This window comes from Taeniopygia guttata, chromosome 21 (assembly GCF_048771995.1).
Source record: "Taeniopygia guttata chromosome 21, bTaeGut7.mat, whole genome shotgun sequence".
In the NCBI taxonomy this organism is placed as follows: domain Eukaryota; kingdom Metazoa; phylum Chordata; class Aves; order Passeriformes; family Estrildidae; genus Taeniopygia; species Taeniopygia guttata.
The window spans coordinates 6,535,601-6,552,278 of NC_133046.1; the positions used below are offsets into that span (position 1 = coordinate 6,535,601).

The 16,678-nt window shown below is 46.7% G+C and overlaps 1 protein-coding gene across 4 annotated transcripts in view; it reads right to left on the reverse strand.

The window, feature by feature from the left end:
* UBR4 (ubiquitin protein ligase E3 component n-recognin 4) overlaps positions 1 to 16,678 on the reverse strand; it is an 88,054-nt gene that overhangs the window by 69,891 nt on the left and 1,485 nt on the right. For 3 of the 4 annotated variants that reach the window (XM_030289323.4, XM_030289322.4, XM_041720443.2), the window contains exons 2-28: positions 14,202 to 14,299; positions 13,238 to 13,341; positions 12,481 to 12,610; positions 12,236 to 12,375; positions 11,793 to 11,895; positions 11,141 to 11,282; positions 10,894 to 11,018; positions 10,089 to 10,213; positions 9,809 to 9,868; positions 9,490 to 9,680; positions 9,155 to 9,254; positions 8,902 to 9,039; positions 8,281 to 8,398; positions 7,674 to 7,861; positions 7,048 to 7,207; positions 6,836 to 6,921; positions 5,696 to 5,865; positions 4,786 to 5,068; positions 4,050 to 4,182; positions 3,548 to 3,627; positions 2,931 to 3,059; positions 2,297 to 2,479; positions 2,005 to 2,127; positions 1,694 to 1,923; positions 944 to 1,068; positions 415 to 512; positions 138 to 295 (exon numbers count right to left, since the gene is read on the reverse strand). In XM_030289323.4, coding sequence (XP_030145183.4) covers positions 138 to 295; positions 415 to 512; positions 944 to 1,068; positions 1,694 to 1,923; positions 2,005 to 2,127; positions 2,297 to 2,479; positions 2,931 to 3,059; positions 3,548 to 3,627; positions 4,050 to 4,182; positions 4,786 to 5,068; positions 5,696 to 5,865; positions 6,836 to 6,921; positions 7,048 to 7,207; positions 7,674 to 7,861; positions 8,281 to 8,398; positions 8,902 to 9,039; positions 9,155 to 9,254; positions 9,490 to 9,680; positions 9,809 to 9,868; positions 10,089 to 10,213; positions 10,894 to 11,018; positions 11,141 to 11,282; positions 11,793 to 11,895; positions 12,236 to 12,375; positions 12,481 to 12,610; positions 13,238 to 13,341; positions 14,202 to 14,299 — 3,720 coding nt within the window. Of the gene's footprint in view, positions 1 to 137; positions 296 to 414; positions 513 to 943; positions 1,069 to 1,693; positions 1,924 to 2,004; positions 2,128 to 2,296; positions 2,480 to 2,930; positions 3,060 to 3,547; positions 3,628 to 4,049; positions 4,183 to 4,785; positions 5,069 to 5,695; positions 5,866 to 6,835; positions 6,922 to 7,047; positions 7,208 to 7,673; positions 7,862 to 8,280; positions 8,399 to 8,901; positions 9,040 to 9,154; positions 9,255 to 9,489; positions 9,681 to 9,808; positions 9,869 to 10,088; positions 10,214 to 10,893; positions 11,019 to 11,140; positions 11,283 to 11,792; positions 11,896 to 12,235; positions 12,376 to 12,480; positions 12,611 to 13,237; positions 13,342 to 14,201; positions 14,300 to 16,678 lie in introns of those variants that run through there. The other variant, XM_072917474.1, reaches the window with a different exon arrangement.

A 16,678-nucleotide genomic window follows, 5' to 3' on the forward strand; every position in this document is an offset into this window, starting at 1 on the left:
ACTGGAAGGTTGAGGTCAGAACCAGTGCCAGGCCAGTAAGTGTTGCACAGACACAGCCTGAAGTCAACCCTGGAGGACACAGACCAAAGCACCCAGCAGCGTGTGCAACACACAGAGTAGCACAAGGCCTGACTTACATGATGAGATCCCCGGTGAGCCTGACCAGGGACAGCAGGGTGTGCTTGAGGGAGGCTGCCAGGGGCAGGCTCTGGCTGCACAGGGTGCCCAGGTGGGCGGCCTGCACGGCGCTGATGTAGCTTTCTGCAGGGATGGTGTCGTTGGCAAAGGCGTTGCGCTGGGGAGGACACACACACATCAGAGCCCTGGATCTGGGACAGAGCCACACACTGCCCCCAGTCCCAGCAATGCCTCCTGCTGCATTCACACCACACCAGGCCCTGAGGCTGGACTCACCCATGAACCAATGTTGGGGAACTCGTTGGTGTGGATGTTGTTCCAGGATTCACACAGGGTCTGCACAGCTGATGGCAAGTTCTGGACAAGGGTTGGACCTGCAGTTACACAGAACAATCAGGCACTGAATAAATTCATAGGTCTACAAGTAAAAATCATCCCTAATCTTTAAGAGCATCCCAGCTTCTTTCACTTCATTAAAACTGCAGAAAACATGGCACAAATACTAATTCATAGAAGTCTTCAGCATACCAACATTTTAAAGTTCCCCTTGTTATGCCATGCCACAAGCTCCAATATGGTTATAAAAACATTTCATTGATCCAGAGGAGCCCACAAGATAATGATCCTTTCAAGGTTTACCCAGCTGTTTCAGCTGGTAGGATATGAAGAGACTTTGCAGTGTGCTGCTGGCAGCACACCTCACTCATTGGAACAGTGGTGGAGATCACTTTGGGTATTGGAAGCAGAGTGGGAAGATCCCGCTGCAGTGGGGCACCCCCAGCCCCAGCACTGCCCTGCCCCTCACCCAGAGTGTTGGACTTGCAGCGGCTGGAGCCGATGGCCAGGACAGCGGCGTAGCCCCGCAGCTTCTCCTCGGAGGGTCTGCTGTCCGAGGCGGCCTCCTCCGAGAGGCTCCGCAGCAAGTAGGACCTGCAGGACGGAGGGGATTTACCTCAGCAATCGGCTCTGCACTTCAGAACTGAGTGTGTCCATGGAGTGACAGATAAAACACCAACTTCTGAAGTTCTGCCCCACACTTCATCTCACACCACTAAGGGACTTCTGGGCTTTTATCCCCTCTAAGCTACTTACCAGGAGAACTGCCCAAAAAGAAAAAGCTGATTTACTTTTGCTTTCTTCTACACAGGTTCTAACGAGAGTTTAGAAGAATTTAGATTTTTAATGTAAGAATTAACACCCCCCCCTCTTTCTTGATGGTCTGACAGCCTCAGTATTATGCCAGAGAAATAACCTTAAATAGCACTATCTTAGAGGGTGGTTATATCTTTGGAGGAAAAGGTGGTTTTGCAAACTTGCAAGGAAGCCTTGGAAAATCAGACAAGGTGGCTACTCAGGAACAACAAAGTCCCATGCATGGCTTGAGAAGCTACTTGGTATTCTTCTTTTAAAGCAAGGGACCCTCTGGAGGACACAAAGTAATTACTTCAGACTATAAAGCTCCCAGGCACTTCTAAGAAAACAACACACAAAATGTAGAGAAAGCCCAAAGCACAGAGAGAAATTGTATTCCTGATGGAAATCCCAAGGACTGTACCTGGTGAAAGTAGCATAAGTGTCAATGAGCTGCAGCGTAGCAGGGAGAAGGTTCTTTGTTATCTCTGAGGACTTGTGGGGGTCAGTTTCTGCAGCTGACTTGGAAAAGTGCTCATCTAGAGAAACCTGGATCTTGGAGATGGCAGCATCAAGGGTGTAAATGGACTGTAAACTGGGGACTTCATGCAGCTGGAGAATGGTTGTGCAGTCGACAGCACAGAAAGACGAGATCTGAAAATAGATGGAACAGTAAGTGCAGATCATCCCACAGAAGCAGAGGTTTGCATGTCCAGTTGCACTCCCACACCTCACCTGTCGAGCAAAGTATTCCTCTGCTATCTCCACATCGTACTTCACTGAGATGCACTTGCTGGAGGTCAGTTCGATGAGAGGAGCAGCATGCTCAGCCTTCATGCCCTGCTTGATAAGGTGATCCTACAAAAGCCAAAACCCAGATCTATCACACTTGAACAGTGCTCTGCAATTAACCAGTTTAGAAAAGACAGGCACAAGTTCCCTCAACACAAATCCCACGTGCAGTCAGCAGGGAGGGACCGGCACTGTCACTGCCACCACCCCCACGCCAAGGGAGCTGAGGCTGAACCTTGATCCACGCGACGTAGGACGGGATCTGCAGGCGGGACGACCAGCGCAGGGTGTGCAGGAGGTCACAGTCACTCATCTCAGGGGTGTTCATGGCCAAATGGTGCATGTAGCTTTTGGAGGGAGGCAAAATCCCCAGGATCCGCCACAGGATCAGGAAGTAGTATTGAAGGGCACAGGCTTCCTAAACAGAGGAACAGTTGGAAAAATTAGTACAGATAGATTGCTGTCTCCATCATTACAGCTACTGAAATGTCTCTTCAGGGACTCCACACTCCTACAGATGTGCCAAATCAGATGAACACATTCTGGACTGAGTTTCTGTCTGTTATTAAACAGTAAAATATGCAACACAGGAGAAAAGAGAAAGGAAAAATTATACAATTTTCTCCTGTTTAATCGTGTTCTAGTCACACCTTTTGAAATTACCATGGACTTACAGCAAGTCTGAAGCACATTATGATTTAAAAGCTCAAGAGATGTGCAACCACCACGAACACTATAGTTAGTTACGAGATTTTTAAGTTCCTTGTTACTCCAAGCACAGTCCAAAATACTTCAGTTAAATACTTTGCTTGAAAATACTAAGTTTGAAAACTTGTTATTCCTCAACACAGGCAGCATGACAGTCTTACCAGTGCAGTGACATTTTTGTTCTCCCTCCTCCTGAGTGTATCAAACTGGGAGCCAGCAGCCAGTAATGAGGTGAGGGCTGCATAGAGCTCATCGTACTTCGTAGCCCTGGAGAAAAGGACCTCACACACCTGCAGGAGATGAGAAATCAGGACCCCTGCTCTGCAAAGCTCTTTAAGCATTCAGAATACCCACAGCCCAAAACCTTGCATAGTAAACTTGAGGGAGAGGTTCTGTTGAGACTGAGGATCAATGGATGGGGGATAAGGAGCAGCAGGAGGGAGAGCCCATAACACTGATGGCAACAACACCCAGGGAGAACCTGGAGCAAAGTGGTGAGAAAACAACTCCAATGCCACGTGTCTTTGTCTGAATCCCAAGTATTCCTGCAAGTACAATACTACAACAGATCTTCACAGACTTTGCCCAGTGACTGCCCTGACATCCAACTAAGGGTAAGAAGGAATCTTGTGTTATCTTATCTGGCCACTCTTCTTTTCTCCACTTAGTGAAAGATTCCTGGTCCCTCTTTTTAATCAAGTATTTCCTTCTTGTGTTTTCCCTGGCACTTGGCAAACCCTCAAGGCCCTCCAGGAAGTCTCTACCAGCAGTGACATACCGTGCTATCCAGACGGTTCAGATCATCCTCAGAAGCTTCTGGAGACAGGATGCAGTAGAACCTGGGCTGTGGAGCAGAGTCTGGAATGTGAGAACAAAAAACACCTGTCAAAGAGGCAGTTAAAACAGGCCACCTTGTGTTATATCCTCTCCTCCATCCCCACAACCTGCTGCATTGCATGACCACTACCAGATTCCAAGCCAGCTCCATGACACATTATAGGTGCTCTAACCTGTGGTATAGGCAGCCAAAGCTTTCCTACTCCTACAATCCTGGCAAAATAAACACACACTTATTTTTAATTACTCGTTGCATACTCCTAAAGAGAACTTTGAATTTTGTTTCATAAAACAATTCTTGCATTATTATATGTATTTTTGCCTATTGTAACCATAGCCATTAAAAGCAGGAAAATGTGCCCAAACCAAGGCACAGAAAAGGCTCTCATTTATTTATAAAAGCAATTATTGCAATAAAAAATTCCTTATATTTTCTTTTTTACCTGATGAACAGTGTTTGGTCCAGTTTTCTTCCACTTCTTTAAAGCCATGATAAAGTGGGGCAGACGTTCGTCTGCTGCTGTCCTGGGATCCACTCACCCAGCCAATGGGTGGAGTCAGCAAATTATATTGTACCTGAATTAAAAAACAAACAAACAAACAAAAACTCACCCATGGCATCCTTCTCACTGAGGGGTAGGGGGGAAATACCACCCCACAGAGAAAGAAACACAAAATAGAAACAGTCCTATTCAAAACACAATATTCCACTCTTCTGGGGGAAGCCCTGGACCCTCCTTGATGGTTTTTATTCTGGACTGAGCAGTTTAAATCCACGGCCAAGCTTCCCACAACTGGAAAAGCCAGGCACAAAGAACCATCTTCTCCCATTAATGAGGACAGCGCCAAAAACCTCCACAGTCAAACACTAAATCAAGGAAGTACAAAAGGCATTTGTGAAATAAACAGCCAAATACTTAGGATTTTAAAGATATGGTGGGACAATCATCCTGTCCTTGCTAGGATTTATTACGACACCAGTCACACCAGGAATTGACACTCCAACTGAACCTGCTGCTAGGAGCCAGCCATAATTAATCACTCCTTGGAACTCCAAAGTTTGGTAACAACATCAAATATGATCTACTCACAGGAGTCATGGAAAGAACACATCAAAAGATTGTCCATTACAGATTCCTGCTGGGTAACCAATTAAATACCCAGATGCCAACACCTTACCTGTTCAAACAGGTACATGGGGGCCTTGGAATACTGGTGGAGCAGGTAGTCAAACACCAGGAGCAGCCGTGCCACGGTAAGAGGCACAGAACACTGCTGGGTCTCCATGTTTGCTGTCAGCTCCACGATGGTCTGGATACAGAGCATCATGACGGATCTGCGGCCCCTCTCCGAGAAATTGTGGAAAATGAGCAGCAGCAGCTGGAGATGCTCCACATTCAGATCTTCTGTGTCACTGGGGAGAGTCCCCTGCAAGGCGTTTTGCTTCAGGGTGCCCACAAACCTGGCAACAGGAGAGGAAGTATACCAAGTCTAGTTTTCCTCTTAGATCCCTCTTTTAAATCTCTTTAACTAGAAATAATTATATTTTTCTGCTTACTGTTCTAATACTGGCAATTTCACAAATGTTCACTACATTATGTATTAGAATAAGACTGTGTGAGCAGTAAAACTACAGAAATTAAATCAGTGGCAAATGTATTTAGTGGAAAGCAGGAACAATCATTCAAATGGAGAAGGGGTGATTCAAACCTGTTCATTAGAGCTTTAAACCACCTAAACCCTATCAGTGAAAGCCAGGTAATGGCAGAGAGGAACAACCTCAGCACCATCCTAACAGGACCTATCAGAACCCTGCTGAAAAATAAGAGATCCTCCCTCCCTTTTTACAGCCAGTCTTGGTGGAATTCAGCCTCCCTCCCCAACTCCTGAGTGCAGGTCTCATTTCCTGGGCTCTGGGTGAAGGATTTCTCAGCACAGCAGAATGACCCTCTGCTCCCCCCAGCACCACACAGATCCCAGATCAGTGAACACACACACTTGGAATGCTGGGGCTAGAGAATTCTCACTTGACAGGAAATGAGAGAGGTAAGAGATGACTGATTTCCAGCTTAACATAAAACGATCTCACCTTTCCCAGACTTTAAGGCATTCTGGAACATCAGGATCTCCCTGGGAAGTGGCTTTATGCTGCCAAATCAGGAGTAGTCGGGAGAGCACAGACAAACTTTGAGGGTGGATGTAGAGAGGCCACGGACCTTCAGAAAAAGGGGCAACTCCCAGCTGCTGGAGAAGTGTGTTCTGGAATAAAACAGGCTTGTTGGAAAAAGGCAAGTCCTGTCTGATGCTTTAATTAATTAAAAGTATCATCTGAACATACAGTTGACAAGTAACAGCAGGACTCTCAGCTCTGCTCACACAGCAATGCCTCTCCTGTCTCAGATACAGGGCAGAGCTACTGACAGACACTCAATGCTGTCACTTTACCACCTAAACACAACAAAGTCTCAACCAAGGCAGAAAAAATGGCATTAATGAGTTTTTCTCATTCACTGCAGTATCAAAGCAGGAGAGACTATACTACTGTGTTCAGTATCTGTGAATCTGCAAAAAGAGTCCTTTGACCGATCACAGCAATATTTGCTTCTTTTCAAATGTAATGAAAATGCAGATGGATGAAAAGTTCGAATGCTTTTAAAAATTAACAAACAACAGTGTTTTAAATACAGCAGAAGACAGAACATGAAGTATAGGAGTTGGATTCAGTGATGGGTGAAGCAGGTTCATAACCTCCATGACAGGGTTAAGTCAGGTCAGCCCACGGCCCAGCAAAGAAACCTAGAGGCTACAAAGCTAGGACATGAAAGCAAAAGAATTAATTTGATTCTCTCCTGAGAAATTCCAAGGTCTTTTGGCATCAGTCCTGACAGCAGAGCAAGTCTGTAGGAATGTCTCTTGATAAACTCATGGATAGAGGCAACTCTCCAAGACAAAATACACAAACTCATTTCCTTCTCAGCTTTCATCATCTTCAAAGTCCAGTGGATTAGTCTGAACTGTAAATGTTACGTTTACACTGCGCAGGATGTTTTGTGCTGGATGACTGCAAAGGTCATTTAAATCACAGGACTCAAAATATTCCAACCTCTTTTTGCAGAATATACTCAGGGTCAAATGGAACAACATCATTCAAGGCGTGGAGAACGCATATAGAGGCATAAACAGACACCAACACTTCTTCATTGTATTTATGCATTGAATCCCAGCTCACCTGCAGGGCAGGGGATTGAAGATCTGAGGTTACCAAGGAATGGTTGAAGTGATACAGAGCAGCAGCAAACTCCTCATCTGACGTGCCTGTAAGACAGGGATCGAGAGCCACTTACTACCTTTGCTCTCCAGTCCTTAAAACTTTGGCACAAAACTGAAAAGCAGAAACACCTCTGAGCTGTACAGCTCTGCTGGAGAGGTTTGCTCACTCACCCTTCAGGCCATCCTTGTCCACCTCCTTGATGATGCTCGCCAGCGTGGCCATGTGCTGCTCCGACAGGGACACGCTCAGGTAGTTGCGAATGAAGTTATTCCTGGAGTTCAGCATAGAAGAAGTGATAAAGTTCAAAATGTTTGAAGCTAGGCTCAAAAACTGAAAAGAAAAGAGAAACACACTATAGAAGCAACAACAGCAGAGGGACAACATTAAACAAAAACTAAACCACCAGCAAAATACATCAAGTCCCTTAAACCTCACACCCCCTGCAGTGGAGGAAAGGTGCACTCATGGTAATCCAGCTCCCTGCACTGTGGTCTGGACCAGGACTGATTCCAGAACTCTCTGAGAAGGTTGGAGGCCTCCAACTTCTCCACTGCAGTACTTATTTATGTCTTTACCCAATGGAGTTGAGCTAAAAGCATTCTATCAGCAAATCATGTCACTTGCAGCTCTGCCCAGAAAGGACGGGAGGGGAGGGGAAGTGAGGGGAGGGGAGGGTAGAGAGGACCAGACCCACTTGCTGTTTCCAGCACAGCTGTCCCTGGCAGCAGCACGATGCCCCAGCCCAGCAGTGCCTGCCCCAGCCCCCCCAGCTCCCGGGGCCAAGCTCTGGCCGTACCAGCTCGGGGTCCTTGCGGCTGGCCAAGATGTTCCCGTTCTCCCCAGCACTCTGCTTGTTGGGGCTCTTCACCCTCGGTGAGCTCTCCAAAGGAGGGGGTGGAGGGGGTGGTGGTGGCGCCACTTTCTCCTTGCTGGGAGAGATTGTCTCTTCAAACCATTGCCCCAGGATTGGCTCACTGTCGTCGTCTAGCACACAGGGCAGGAACAACAAACCCATACTGTTATAAGCAAATGTCTCACAAAACTACCCAGCCTGAGAAAGGCTTAAAACAGAATTTTACTGAGCAGCCTTAAAGTGTCTGCTATCTTCATTTCTTCTGTCCAAATCACAAAGCAAAGCCCTTTCACAGAGGTCCAGCAAGAATTTACACAAAGAAATTATTTCCACTCTCCTCTTAAGCAAATACTGTGAAATCCCAGCCACTCAGGCTTCAGGGTACACAAACGAGTGTAGTCAGCACTACTTCTGCCACACAGACCTTACAAACTGCTCTGTACTTTCAGTGTTACAAGTCATAGTCTGAGAAGGCAACAGCACAAGTAGCCAGGTTTCCATTAAATGTGAAATGCAGTATAAAATCCTGAGCTGCTGCAAACTCTATTACCTTGGCTGCTGTCCTCCTCAGTGCTGCTAAAGTCATCCTCGTAGTAAGTGTTGGAGTCAGTGGAGGCACTGGCATCGCTGCTCATGGAGCCCTTCCTCTGGCGCTGCAGGACACAGGCCTAAAAACAGCACAACCAGGAACATTTTAGGATTATAATAATCCTAAAAGACAGGATTGAGAAAGATAATAATTTGAAAATAAGAGTAACTTCCTCACGCCTTTCAATTGTCTTCTAGCAAATTTACCTCAACTAGTTTATTAACAGTTTTTCAAGGCTTAAGTTGTACTAAAAATACACAGGATGGTTGAAAATAAACAATCCATGCCAAGCTTGTAAGCAACACTTGAAATAACAGTTTTAATACAAAATCATCTGCTACCAATGCAGCCTTTTCATCTTCCCAATAAAATCACAAGTACCACTGAACTTACAAAAAAAGTGCATTTCCATTAGCACAAGTTTGGCAAATTTACATCTCTGAAAAGAGGAAAGAAGAAGGCCCTGGCTGATGACTTTTGCAAGAAGAATTGTATGCTCTCAGCACAGCCCCAGTTTGTGAAGCGCTGACCATCTGGAGTGGCTCAGCTCCAGAAGTTCTCTAGCTGTGTGCTAGGTCCTACCTTTCTGTAGGAAGTGGAGAGCAGAGTCAGCAGCAGATTAGTGAGTGGCACAGAGTCTATGAGCCGCTGGATCCTCTGGATGGACGTGCTCTGAGCCATGATATCCAGCACTGCTGGAGGGCCATCACTCTCCCAGCCCTGGAGGACAGAATTTCAAATTGAATTGAAGGAAAAAGAAATTGGTAGAAGAATTCCAAGTGTGCATCAGTGCAGAAGGCAGAATGTCTCAGGGCAATGTCTGCTACCTGCATACCTTGTGCAACGCCTCCACCTGCAGATCTTGGAAAAGAGATGACAGCAATTTGATGGCATGATTTGCCAGCACTACTGACAGCACCCCAAACCCTTGATGCCTGCAGAAACACAAAGGACAGAATATCATTTCAAGGGGAAAATAATAAATAAATAAATATTCAATAAAGTGACTGCTTTGCTAAACTGGACACAACAACTTTTCTTCTTTCCAAGACTCAGGACTTGAATTGCAAATAGAGATAAAATTTCACGAGACCAACAAGACCCTACAGTAGGTGCTTGCTGGGGCTGGTCAGACCCCTGGACAATGCTTCCTGCAGGGCTGCCACATACCCTTTCCCAGGTCCCAGCTTGGGAGACCCCACGCCCTCCTTCGTGCGAGCGATGATGTCTCTGACGCGAAGAGCAGCCAAGGGATCCTTCTCCTTCCCCTTATCAGCCAAGGCCGTGGGGCTGAGGTTCAAGATGAGGAAGAGGCTGTTCAGCAGACACCAAGCCCCGAGCAGCTGGAAGTTCTGATAATGCTATCGTGCCAGAAGTCGTGGGGAAGCAGGGAGAAAGAAGCACCAAAAAGACAAAACACCGTCAATCCAAATGGCAAAGTACAACAGCACAAAAAGGGTGAAAAAGCTTCCTGAGATGGAAATCTTACCTCCCCCCCTGCACGGCGTGAATTGCTGATGGCTTGTCCAATCATTTCATAAATTTCAAGCTGTAAATAAAGCCAAAACCATAGTAAGGCACCCCACCAGACAGCAACAAAAATAAAAACTCCAAATGCAGTTGTATTTTACCCTCTACCCCTTTAACTTCTTTACCAGCAATGGCTATGTCCCAAAATCATAACTGTGTATTGCAATGCAAATAAATATAAATTCTGTGCTCTTCGCTTGCTGAGGAGGAAAACAATGAATGCTCTGTCATCTACTTACACATTTCTGTACAATAGTAGCAGCATCGTTTTCATAATCTTCTTCTTTGGAGCTCGTTGACCCGGTTCGTACCTGTTGGGTGCTGCCCACGTGCAGGATGGCCATGCAGGTGGCCACGCTCACACCTCAGGGAAAACAAGGGCAAGGGACATTCTTAGGAAGAGCCAGTCTTGGGACAAAATGCTCCTATTTAGCACATTAAGACAAGTGCTATCAAACGTGTCCATCAACTTGATGGAGCAGGAATGCTCAGTATTACAGCCAAAGATTAAAAAATCTTAGTACCCTCAAAAGAGTGAAGTTTTACCCTACAGAAACGCATGGGGGCAGTTAAAGGAGGTAATGTTTTACCATGTAATTCAATACCATTTTTAAGACAATCTCTAGACTCGAGTGCCACATCTCCTTCAAGTCTCCCCCATACTAATTAAACACCCAGGATTCTGGTGTGCTTAAACCACTCCTGGGAAACAAGGCTGATTTGGGGCTATGACAAATTAAGCTGAAGCCTAAAGTAAAAATGAATTATGCTGTGAATATAAAAAGGAAGAGCAGAAATTACAGGCTGTTAAGAAAATGTTGAGTCAGTCTTTCTTAGATACTGACAGGAACAGTCATTTCTTAGATACTGACAGGAACAGTGGCAGAACACATCAGTAACAATTTCAATATTAACCCGATCACCACAATGTGCTGCAGAGCTTCAAATTCATGAGAAATAAAGGCTACTTGTGGGCTGAGCTTCAAACATGCAGGTAACAAAGCACAGCCAAAAGCTCCAAAAAACAACTGGAGATCCACTCACCTGCATAGAGACAGCTGAGGGCAAGAACAGTCACATCCTGGAGACGTGTGGGCGTCAGGGGCTCCAGCACGGGCAGGGACAGAGTATCCAGAGCCATGGTGACATCGATCACCAGCGAGTGGAACCTGCGGGCAGGACACACAGTGAGCACTGGGCAGGCACAGCGAGCTCCCCCAGGCACAGGGGGTGCCCCAGGCACAGGGGGTGCCCCAGGCACAGGGGGTGCCCAGGCAGGGCTGGCACTGACCCGTTGCGCACGGCCGTGGCGTCGGCCACGGTGGCCGGCATGATGAAGAAGGAGTTGGCGGACACGGCGTCCTGGAAGCGGTTGATGTAGCGCAGGAAGTACGGCAGGTTCAGGCACACGCGCAGCAGCTTCTCGGAGCCACCTGCCAACCACAGCAGCAGGGCTGTGTCACCCTAACGGCCCTCAGTCATTGACTTAATTGCTCTTGGTGGTGAGAAAATGCCATCCGAGATGAGATAATAGGATAAAGAGTACTTTACAACAGCAGCTGCTGAAGTCTGCAGCCCACACTTGTAAACAGGGGTCACAAGGCTCTGTGTCCATGTTGTAGGACTTGATGATCCCAAGGGTCTCTTCCAACGCTAACAATCCTGTGACTCTAATCCACATCTACTCAACAATCCATCCCATACCTTATGGGTATGGTACTTCATACTGTCCACCTAATTTACCCCTCCAAAAACAAATACACTGAGCTCATCTCTGCAATAAAAACTCCATTCCAGCCACAACCTCCCTTGGTGATTGACCAGGCAACTCAGGGAATCTTTTAGGTCAGAGAGTTTCTTCCCACCCAGAGCTGTGAGATGTAACACTGGAGAGAATTTTTTTCAGTACTCTTTTGGGCCCAAGCAAGAAAGCTGATTCTCACCAAGTTCTTGCAGGCTGGCCACATTCTGAGCAATGAATATGCTCTTGGTCTTTGTTGCAGAGGTTTGATCTGTGGCAGCTTGATCCTCACTCTCTCCTTCCACCTAAAGCAAGCACATACTAAATATATTATGGAGGCACTAAAAATACACAGTATTTCTCTAAGTCTGTACACAGAAACAAGGTGTATCAGCAGCACAACGCCAAATAGCCATGGTTGTCACTGAACATTGCATTCCATGAGGAAGCAAATCCAGTATTGTCAATGCAGCACAAACAGTATTTGGTTGTTTGCCATTTATCTCATGCACGCAGGATTTATGTACATAAGAAAGGTTCTCTTTACATCTGTACAGAAAAGTACCACTTGGAGCCCTCTGTCCTTCCCTGCACTGGTTAATAATATTGAAATTCAGACTGTTTCTGTTTTAGAGGCTTTTTTACCTGTGTCTCTGTTGTGATTGATGGTGATGACGAGACTCTGGGGTTAAAGACTGATGTCAATTGGTTGAGGAAGTTCATCTGCACTTCCTTCTGTCTCAGCTCTGGGCTCACTGGGGAGGCCAATTCCTTCTGGTCCTCAACTGCAGGGAAAACAACAAAGCCCCATTTCAGACAGCAAACTTCAGACTTTCTGTGCCTAACTCCCGTGCTGCAGTGAAACACAGACAGCTGAAGCCCCTCCCTACCATCAGAGAGGGTTTTGACAGTCTGAGGCAGCTTGGCAGATTTCATCATCGCTGTGAAGGTGATGATTTCTGTGCGGTCCAGGCGGCTGCAGCCCGTGCACAGCCCCTTGATCAACAGAATGAGGTGTTTCTACAGAAAACAGAGACATCAAGTACCATTTAAATTCTCTTGATTCCAATCCCTCCTCCATATCGTTTACTCTAAGCAGATGGATTAAGAATAATGCAACTTCAGCTGGTGGGGCCACTGCAACAGCTCTGAGCTACTCTGATCTCCCCAGAGGATCGAGACACAGCCCTGACTGCAGGTAATCCAGGTCACCTACCTGCCTGTGCTTCCTATGGAAAACACCTGGAAAAGCTCTCTCTGCTGTGACACACCACATTACGGGAACACTCCTCACAGGCCTTCCCTCTTCACAAGACAGAAATACACTCAGGCCAGAAAACATCTTTAACAACTCAACAGATAGCTGTGATTCAGCTTGTTGCACAAAACCAAACCAGAGTGTAGGAGACAAACTGAATTAACCAAGGCTTCAGGTCACCTTTATTTCAAGTTGTGAGCAAGCTTTGATTTTGAGTATAGAATGCAAAGGGAAGATTCAGCAGGAATCAGAGTCTACCAAAGTGTACATGTTAAATATTTTAAGAGTTTCGTTGATTTTGCTTTATGCATTCAACATTAGAGCAGAATTAGAGCCCAAAGTCCATTCTCACAGCGAGGCTGGCCCAGGAGGCCCAAACCTGTGCTCACCTGTGAAACAGCACATGCTTCGTCTGGGTTCTCAAGCCGCAGCAGGGAGAATTCAATCAGGACTTTACACGCAGCTGCCACTGACTGCAATTGGTTTCTGGGTACTGAAAAAAGCACATCCTTTTACTCAGAATAAGTTTTAAAATAGCCCAGTGTAATAAGCTCCCAATGCTGTCAATAAAGTGGGATACTCTGCAGTGTGGGTACACACTCAATCTCTCCTGCCTAACACAGATGCAATATAAACTCAGTCTCATTACAATGTAACCCAAGAAATGTCAGCAAAGTGAGGATAATTCCTTCTGCCAGACAGGGGAATTCAGACAGATAAAGCAGTTTCCCCAGTAACATTATTTAATGCTGACAGAAGCTCTGAAGAACATGAAACAAGTTCACAAAGCCTATTTTTTTGTTGAAATTGCTAAATTGTCAGCCAAAAAACCAGAAAATATTTTGAGTCACAATGTTTTGATCATTAACTCCAACACAGTAATGTAACTACAGAAGCCCTGAATGGTTTGTGTTGGAAGGGACCTTAAATCTTTAAATCCCATCCTGTTCCACTCCCTGCCATGGCCAGGGGCACCTTTCAGTAGATCAGGATGCTCCAAGCCCCATTCCCAACCCGGCCTTGGATACTTCCAGGGACAGCAGTGTTCTAACTGCTGAAGGATAATCTAAAAATCCTGAACACTGATTTAAACACTTGACCAAAAATTAAATCACATCAATGAATAAGCAGCCAAAAAGGCAACGCTGTCCAGTAGTCGGTGGCCAAATACCCCCATCAACAAGCTTCCCTTTCCATCAGAGCTGACATTTCATGGCACAAAAGCCAGCAATGCTGGCCCTAAAGTCTGATTCAGCAAGAGGACAAAAAACAAATACAAAAATCAACAGTTCTGATTTACTTCTACTGCATCCAGTCATTACACAGGAGCAAGAGAAGCAAAGGAACACTTACTGAGACCACACACAGTAGTGATGTAGTGTGTGGAAAGTGCAACGAAGGAGGAGTAAAAAGGCTCGTACTGCTTGTCGTGGTGCAGGATCTCAGATTCACTGCAATGGAGAAGGGCACAGAGGTCAGCCAGACCCAGCACAGCAGCAGCACCACCCAGCACCCCAATGTGTCCAGTGACAGGGGCAAGGCAAGGTGACAGCTCTGGGAACACAACCCTCATGTCCCCAGGATGAGTCCCTCAGCAGCAGCCACATCACGGTGGGCATCACTGCCCGCACAGGAAATATAAGGAAATATTGTGCTGCCAGTGTTTCTCCTCCGCAGCATCAACAGGTCAGGCTCTAGCAGCCACGCTCCCTGCCAGAGGCTCATTAACCTTTAAGTTGTTCTAAACTCAGCTGCCCAGAGAGCCTGGACTCTGTGTTCTGCTACGCTGGCAGGGTTTGCCAGGCCTGGAGCACAGGCATTCCCCTCCCAGCACTGCACCGAGGCAGCTGGAGCTTGTGCAAGTGTGCAAACGAAAGCAGGCAGCTGCAGAACCACAGCACACACGGGCACAGCACTGCCACCCCCTGGGAGGGATCTGGGCAGGTAAGGCAGAGTCCCTGATGTTTCTCAGCTACGCTCACTGGCCTCAGAGATCAGCCAGTTATGGCAGAGGCGACACCTTAAAGGTGTCCCACCACACCCCACCTGCACAGACACTGAGAACACAAACTGCTCTGCCTCCACACCTACTTTCTGCTCCCATTTCTCCTGTGACAAGACTAAGGGATGTGCATGCCTGCCTCATAAACAATCAGCTTACTTCCTTTCACCTTTTCATGCAGTGATGTAGAACAGATTACCAGACTCAGCTTCACTCTGTCTCTCCCAACCAGCTGAGCCAGAGGTGATTCCTGGAGAGCAGGTGGGGAGCAGAGGGCACAGCCCAGGCACAGGCTGTACCCAGCTCCAACCACGATTTCACCATTCCCTGCTGACCTGAGCAAAGCCCAGTCACCTTCCCTTTCTGCACCCTAAGCCAGTTTCCAGCTGTAACAGGAGGGGCAGCTAGAACAGAAACAACTCTGGAACAGAACCATTGCTCCACAAAAACGAGCAGAAAGAAATACTTGTCAGCTTTGTAGCCTGATTTCCTAGGTCTGAGGTTTTAGACTAAAGTCTGCCTAAAAAGCTGAAATACAAATAGAAAAATAGAAAATGAAGAGAGAGGCTTTACAGGAATATTTAACAGTGTCACATGCCCGAGTTCCAACCTCAGGCCTCACCTCACCCTCTCGTGCCAGAACTGCTCTGGGGAGGAACGAGCCCAGAGACTGAACATGCAAAGCAGTTTGTGCTCTCCTTTTCAGACATTAATTTTGCTCACCGACCTCTCAAGCCCAACTCCAAGCCAGCAGCAGTAGATGTATGTAAGCATTACTAAGAGAACAAATTAGAACAATTTGGGAATAACAGAGTACAGGAGAGGCTGACAGCTCCTAAATTACTGCATAGGTCAAGCTGTGCACCACACAGTGCCCACAGGGTATAAAGAACTCAGTGGTGCAGAATCCAGCACGAGATAGGGATTGGGCAATGGCAGTTTGAGTTTTACTTAAACACACTGTGGATGTTATAATAATGCAAAGCGGAAGGCAGCAGTCAAGTCATCATCAATCCTTGCAAATAACCATGGACAGAAGATAACAGTTCAATCTGGGATGTGCCAGAGTGTTATTGTGAGCACACGGTGAGCTTTAATAATGACTTTGCAGCCTTTGTAATGTGCTTTATAGCTCAGAGGGGTTTTGCTTCCCAGGGAAGCTCATTGCTGAGGCTGAGAGAAGTCTCAGAGTCACTGACAACGTTAATCAGCACCAAACCCCAGCCCGTGCCTCAGCTCTGCTCCCCAGTGCTGACACCCCCAAACACAGCCTGTCCCCAGTGCTGACACCCCCAAACACAGCCTGTCCCCAAACACAGCCTGTCCCCAGTGCTGACACCCCCAAACACAGCCTGTCCCCAAACACAGCCTGTCCCCAGTGCTGACACCCCCAAACACAGCCTGTCCCCAAAGACAGCCTGTCCCCACTGCTGACACCCCCAAACACAGCCTGTCCTGGGGACAGTGGGCACAGAGCAGTCTCCTCCTGGGGAAGGCACTGCTCCAGGTGCAGCTCTCCCTGTGGAAAGCCCTTCCCCAAAAACCAGCCCAGAGACACTTCCCAGACCAGCAGTTGGCCTCCAGCTGCACCTTTCCAAGCCAGCATTCCATCATTTATGTCAAATAAAGGCCTAATTTCTGTCAATTCATGAAGATACCTGCTAACAGAGGAATACTGCTAACCTGATGATGCTTAAACTTATAAATTAAATACCACAGTAGTTAAAAAAGGAGTTTATTGTTTTATTTTGAAAAGAAAAATACTGGTGATTTCACTGTCATTTCACCAAGTTTATTTCAGGGGAAATCCAGACACTTTGGGGTTGGC